Here is a 7,125-nt window from a genome sequence, read left to right as displayed (position 1 = left end):
TCCAACATCTACACCACAACATCTATAAAGCTTTTTTAAAACACATCCACTCCCTCCTCACAATTAGGTTTGTGCTTTATGAGTGAGATTCTATGTTATACCATCTTCTTGTCCTTTTTAGTTCACCCAACGAAAGCTTTGCCTCACCTACTTTGTATGATGGGGTAACTACCACTCCCATCTCAACAACAACGGAGACAACACAACTAACAATATCATCATCATGAGTGTTCCCATTCATTTGTGTATGTTATAAGGTCTAAACCATAAATAACTTCTGTTGAAATTGCTGACTCAGCATTAAGTACAGTAAAAAAAAAATAAAAAAGTTTTTTTTTTTTGAAAATAATATCACATCATGTAGACTACGTTGATCCGATTAGATTATATTTATGCAGTGCTATCGAAGGCTTTATGATTCTGACTATAAAAATGAAGAAAATCGGATCATCATATAAAGTGTCACAAAAAACTTATCGCTAGAATACTATCTGACTGATCAATAAGATTTTTGTTTCTTGATCCAAACTCGGCTTATTTATTTGACGAATCTTGATAAATGGATTTGGTTGCGATTGAATTGGTTTGAATCAACCAGTTTGGATCCTAATAACACCCTTACCTTAATTTCGAAAAATTATAGTATACTTTTTCTAAACGGTATTTTTTTTTTTTTTTTCCTCACGAGTCATACGAACAAACATATTCCGCGGTCTGACGTGCATCAAAATTCGCACTCTAAATTTTATTTAAAAAGCATTAAGTTTACTCAGATTCAAAATATAAAGTCTTTAAACGAAAAAATCTACAATCCAAAATTTTCAAATTAGATCATAAAAATTTTATCCAAACCTAGTTCGATTTTTATCTTCACTGTAGTTAGACACACTAGATCCAAGTTGTAGAGCTCCTCAGCCGTCAGATCAGAGATCCGCGCGGAGAGTTAGCAGAGGATCCACCGTTAAAATTATTCGTTATACTGAGGGTATTTTCGTAAATTATCATCATCTTCTTCCCCTTTCCTTTCAGCGGCCGAAGCGACCTCTCTCTCTCTCTCTCTCTCTCTCTCTCTCTCTCTTCCCTTCAACCTCACTCCACGTCCCGCCCCATTTTTAAAAACCCCACCCACCTCCACCCCTATGGCCGAAACCCTAGCCACGCGAATCCAGACCCCTCGCTCCAATTCCCATTCCTCTGCCCTTCTCACCATCGCAGCCGAGCTCTACTCCTCCGGATCTACCGATCGATCCGAGTCTGGCCTCTTCTCGTGAAATCTAGGGTTTTACAATTGGTATCGTCGTCTTACCTCTCCTTTAGCGTAGATCTAGGGTAATAATGGTGGATATAGTATCCTCCTCGGGGAGGTTCCACTTCGCGCAGCATCGGCGGTGGCTCCCGGGGCTCGTCTCCTCGTACAAGACCCTCTTCGCCTCGCTGTGGGTCGCCGTGTTCATGGCGGTTTTCTTGTGGCAGAGCAGCTCCATTGGGAGCGGGATCGGGTACTTCGGGTGGGCGACGCCGCCGCCGATGAGGACGGTCCCTAGGCTCAGGGCGGTGGCGTACAATCTCACGGATTTTGGGGGGGTCGGCGACGGGAAGACGCTCAACACCGAGGCGTTCGAGCGCGCGGTGGCGGCGATCGCGCGGCTCGCGAGGAAGGGCGGGGGGCAGCTCAATGTGCCTCCCGGGCTCTGGCTCACGGCGCCCTTCAATCTCACGAGCCACATGACCCTCTTCCTCGCGGAGGGGGCTGAGATTCTTGGGTTACAGGTGAGAATTTAGGGTTTCGTTTCTCTTTGCCTATTCCCCTTTCCAAATTCACCTTTATATGATCGTTTGGGGATTTTCGGGGTTTAACTGTTACAGAAGATAAAGCACGGTTTTTGATGTCTCTGCTTTGTTCTTATCATAATTTGACTTTGGAAATTGCCAGTATATATGCCAAATTTTGACTTTGCTGCATTGGACAATGCCAAATTTGGATTTGGCGAAGAGAAAGAGATAATGCACTTCATATAATTAACTGAGATATATGTATCGAGTATTTTCATTTTGTGGATCAGATGGTTCTTGTTGTAGGGCAGCCTTATAGGATTCCATTGTGTATCTTGGATTGTAACAAGTTTTTGTTGATTTCTCTGCCTATGAGAGCTTAAAGAATTCTCACGGTCACGCAACTGATATGAATTGCATCTCTTGCTAATCTTCTTCTTAATCTTACACTGATGGGTACTAGTAGCTTACAATGATGCTATTGAAATTCTCTAGTTTGAAATGATACTACAGCTACTGACTGTGGGAAGCCAAAGAGGTCTTGAAAGACTGCAAAAGATTTCAGATCTAGTAATCCAGAAAACCAAACTTTCGCAGCACTGTGTGGATCCATGTAAATGAGAAAATCTAGTGTGGGATCTGGCACTGTTTCGATGCATGTAAATTAGCAATTCTAGTGTGGATGCTTGTTTCTTACATATGGGATTATGCATGGGAGAGGTCAGGTCTTTGGACATTCTATGGTTAACTCCTCAAGTATGGATCATACTTGGCGTGAGTTTTGACTCATGGAGTAAGCTTGAGCTCATTTGATCTTTTGCAAGACCCAACAGTGGCCAGATCCTTCTGCACTGAGCGGCTCTTAGAGACGAATGTATAATGCAGGACTTTTGTTATTCCACAGTTTTCTCAGAAGAAATGCTGTTTTAGCACATGGTAAAAAGGTCAGATATTAGTCATCAGATTGGCTTGTGTGTGAGTTTAACTTTGTTTGGAGATAGTATAATCTACGTTGGGATCCAAATATGGAGGTTGTTATTAGGATGAATGTTGTGGTCTTTTATCCTTATTTGGAATCTTATATTATACTTTTAAAAAAATTAAAAAAAAAACGTAAGTTAACATAATTACTTAATGTCTGTATAGATAGTGCCTTTTACTCTTTTCTTGGAACATGTTTAAGTTGTCTAAAATCACAAAATGTCACTTGTTTGTTGAAGTGTGAACATTCATTACTGGTGTGATTTGTGAATTTTCAGACTTTGGCTACTCAGTATTCACTATAATGAGTAAAGTCTACTTTGAAGTATGAATTTTGCAAGATCTAAAATGCAATAGTTTCTCCATCAAATCTGTGCTACTCAATTTTTGTCCATTTCCCAGGTGAATGGATAATTATGCCTTATTAATAAATTCTATTACGTGATCCATTTCAGGATGAGAATTATTGGCCATTAATGCCTCCATTGCCATCCTATGGGTATGGAAGGGAGCATAAGGGACCTCGGTATGGGAGCCTTATTCATGGCCAAAATTTGAAGGACGTGGTTATAACAGGTTAGTTGCTAATTTATATTTTGCTATTCCATCAAGTCCTTATCTCAACTTTCGCAGTTGTAGAATTTCATTAAGAAACTGAACTGGATAATAAATGCCCAAAGAAGAGGTGTATGTCATGGTTGGAGATTTTTATACATTAATAAACAACTTAATTATATGACAGGATGCAAAGAAAAGGATACAGAAAGAAGAAAGACAATGAAGGTCTTATCCAAAACACTCTTTTTGTTCTTGCTAGAGAATACCTTTTTAATAAGCAAATCAAGCTTTAATTTTCCTATGTTTCCCCCACCTGGAGAAGGCGAGGCATCAAGAGCCAATCAACAATCCAGCTTTTCTTGGATTTCCTAGACATTTTCCCCTTGTTTTATATATTTATGATGGTGAATAAGAGGTCCATGGGCATTTTCGAGTTAAATAGAGTAAGCTTCCAGCTATTAAATGAACAGACTTTAAATGTATCCTCAATGTTTTCATAAATTTTGGAACAATTTATCCATATCAATCTGCTGTACTATGATTGGTTTTTCTGAAAGAGCTGAGATACATGGCTTGCTTTTCTGTTGTACTTGCTTTATCAATCTATGGCCTGTAGAGTATGTTGTTAAGTATTTCCTTGCACATAGTTGGTTCATACTGCCGGTCTAATTGCTTTCCAGTTGCCAATTTGCCATGGTTTGATATAGTAGATTGCCCTTGTTATTGATAAGAAAAATTGTAGTGTTTGATTGCTCGGGTGCTTTTCTTTCCTCTTTGCCCAACAGGACACAATGGTACCATAAATGGACAGGGCCAAAGTTGGTGGACAAAATATAAAAGAAGGATTCTCAATTATACAAGGGGGCCTCTTGTACAGTTGATGTGGTCAAGGGACATCATCATTTCAAATATAACTCTGCGAGATTCTCCATTCTGGACGCTTCATCCCTATGACTGCAAGAATGTAACTGTCTCGAATGTTACCATCTTGGCTCCAGTTTCTGGGGCTCCAAACACAGATGGAATAGATCCAGGTAATCTTACAGCTTTTAGCTGTTTTGAGTCATTTTACTTCCTGCAATAGGTAATGGTCCAGCTGCATTAGTTTCTAGGAAATTAATTGTACTTTTTTTGTCATCTCTATAAAAACTCAATCTGGAAATGACTTTTTCTTATTTCATATTTACTGTGCTCCATTTATTCTTTCTAATCTCACTATAAAGCTACACACATGAAAACAGAACTTAAAGACAGCGCATTTCCTTTCATCTTTCCCTTTTTATTTCTGAGCCCTTCAGGTTGTGCATGCAGATTCTTGTGAAGATATGGTGATAGAGAATTGTTACATATGTGTCGGTGATGACGGAATAGCAATAAAGAGTGGTTGGGATCAGTATGGAATTGCATATGGGCGTCCGTCTGCTAATATTTTGATCCGTAATGTCACAGTTCGCTCCGTTGTGAGGTGAGATATTTTATTCAAGTGTGTTATTCATCTACCTAACAATTTAATTTCATAATTACTTTCCTAAATTAGACAGTCATGTGCTGCAATTGAGAACAGCAGAACCTATATAATTACTAGGGTACTACCATTCCATGTTGAAATAGGAGATCTGGAGCCACTCTGAACATTGGTTCTAGCCTGCCACATGCCTTTGCGAGAAGGGCTGAATATTGTTTGACTATATCTGTGAAAACGTTTGACTAAGTGATTCAGAACACAATATTAGGATTGCCATAGTCCGATTATCCCTAGGCTGTCCATAAATTTCTAAAAGAAATTTATGTCCTTTACTTTTTTAGTCAGAATGCTTTTAAACTTTGTCTATTTATAATCCTTTAGCTTATAATTTTCTTTATAAAAAATTGTTGCTATGCATCTTTGGATGGAATCTAAGAATCTTTCATAGCAATTTTTACTTTAGTACACTGTGTACTTGAATTTCACAACAGTATAGTATTGGGCGTAGAGTGTCTAGTGGTGTTGGAAGGATGGAAAAGACACAACTTAAAACTGTTAACGAAAGGCATTTGTAGATTCCACCAGAAAATGCTCAGTACCTTATTTTTGGAAAGAAGGATTTATATGGAAAGATGAACAGCTAGGAATTCTGTTGAGATCGTCTGAAAAGTTTCTTGAAGGAAAATATTTGGTTGCAGATATCACACACACTGTTCTTAAAACCTGCAAGTTAGTAGTCTCATCGAAGGGAAATATCTGGTTAGCACAAAAAGCACAATATTTAAAACCTCCAATCATTCCTCGTCATATACATTCATTCTGTACTGTAGAGTTTCTAAAAGATCTGCAGAACAAATGCTAATATCTGATGATATTCCTCTGATGGTAATGTTGTTATTAAATCATGTCGGTTGCTGCACAGTGCAGGAGTATCGATTGGCAGTGAGATGTCGGGTGGAGTTTCGAACGTTTCGATAGAAAACCTTCACGTCTGGGAATCAAGGCGTGCTGTACGGATAAAGACAGCCCCTGGAAGAGGGGGCTATGTCCGTGACATCTCCTACCGCAATTTAACTTTCGACAATGTCCGTGTTGGGATAGTTATAAAGACCGACTACAATGAGCACCCCGATGAGGGCTTCGATCCAAAAGCAGTCCCTGTCCTTAAGAACATATCCTATGTCCAAGTCCACGGGTACGGCGTACGAGTGCCGGTTCGGATTCACGGTAGCGAGGAGATACCTATAAAGGACATTACTTTCCAGGATATATCGATTGGGATCACATACAAGAAGAAGCACATCTTCCAGTGCTCCTTTGTTGAAGGCCGCGTCATTGGCTACGTTTTCCCCACGCCATGCGAAAATTTGGACCTATATGACGAGCATGGACGGCTAGTTAAAAGATCAATGTCGCAGAACAGCACCGATATTGATTACGACGTTTGAAAGCATGAATTGCTTTTTCTTTTCATGTTTTCTCCTTTCAAAGTTGTTACATTTTTAAAACATTTGTACCCTCTCTTTTCGTCTTGTACATAGAGAATATTCTATTGTTCATTTCGCAGGTATGTCACGATATGCATGCGTTTGCTGGGGCATTTGCAGAACTTAATTTTCTTCTGTTTTTTTTTTTTTTTTGTTTTGTTTTTTTCTATGGAGATTGCACCATGGATTAAACTCGGCAGATTATTAAGCAGCAGCTTATATCTCTTTTAAAATGTTATTTTTTTAATGGAGTTTGCAGAAACCTCTGTTACTGGGTAGATAGTTAGCTTCAGCTATTCTTTTAGTACTCCTACTAACTGTTTTTCCTGTAGAAACTGCTTCAATTTCCAATTCATTGTTATAGTTGGTGTAAGTTGCTGATGTGGTGCCACTATGCTAATTAATATCCTAAGCTGTCATAGATGCCTAATAAGTTTTGATGATTATAATCACAGTTCTAATTTTATTCGAGATGTTGAGAAACTTAGCACATAGAAGGGTGTAATGTATGGGTTTTGGTTGGTTTCTCGGTAGGGGTTCGCATCGGTTGGTTCGGTTCAGTAATTTATCTTTTCCTAAAAAACTAAATCGAACTGAATTATACAAATTGAACTGAAGTACTTCGGATCGTTCGATTTGGTTATTTGGTTTTAATATTAGGGCTGGTTTGCTTCAGCTATTTTTGACTGTGAAATCAGAACAAGATTTATTGATTTTGATAATTATTGTTTGTTTTACGGGAAATCGAATTTTAATTCTCATTTCACTCTGAAATGAAAATGACCCGATCTTTTTATGGTCCAATCCGGCTTCGAATCTTAAATTAGCCTATTCCAAAATAAATCATTCAGAGTACTCTTG

At 38.7% G+C, this 7,125-nt stretch overlaps 1 protein-coding gene across 2 annotated transcripts; it reads left to right on the top strand.

Moving 5' to 3' along the window:
* On the top strand, window positions 1,056-6,526 carry LOC109704648 (probable polygalacturonase). 2 transcript variants are annotated; one of them, XM_020225422.1, is made up of 5 exons: window positions 1,056-1,770; window positions 3,210-3,330; window positions 4,098-4,346; window positions 4,624-4,777; window positions 5,705-6,391. In XM_020225422.1, the coding sequence occupies exons 1-5, from the start codon at window positions 1,336-1,338 to the stop codon at window positions 5,721-5,723; spliced, it is 978 nt and encodes a 325-aa protein (XP_020081011.1). In that variant the 5' UTR covers window positions 1,056-1,335; the 3' UTR covers window positions 5,724-6,391. The 2 variants fall into 2 exon arrangements, with proteins under 2 accessions (XP_020081011.1, XP_020081005.1); XM_020225416.1 differs by having other exon boundaries at window positions 1,058-1,770; window positions 5,700-6,526.

This window comes from Ananas comosus, linkage group 2, assembly GCF_001540865.1.
Source record: "Ananas comosus cultivar F153 linkage group 2, ASM154086v1, whole genome shotgun sequence".
Lineage (NCBI taxonomy): Eukaryota > Viridiplantae > Streptophyta > Magnoliopsida > Poales > Bromeliaceae > Ananas > Ananas comosus.
This window is presented reverse-complemented; position numbering and strand designations above follow the sequence as displayed.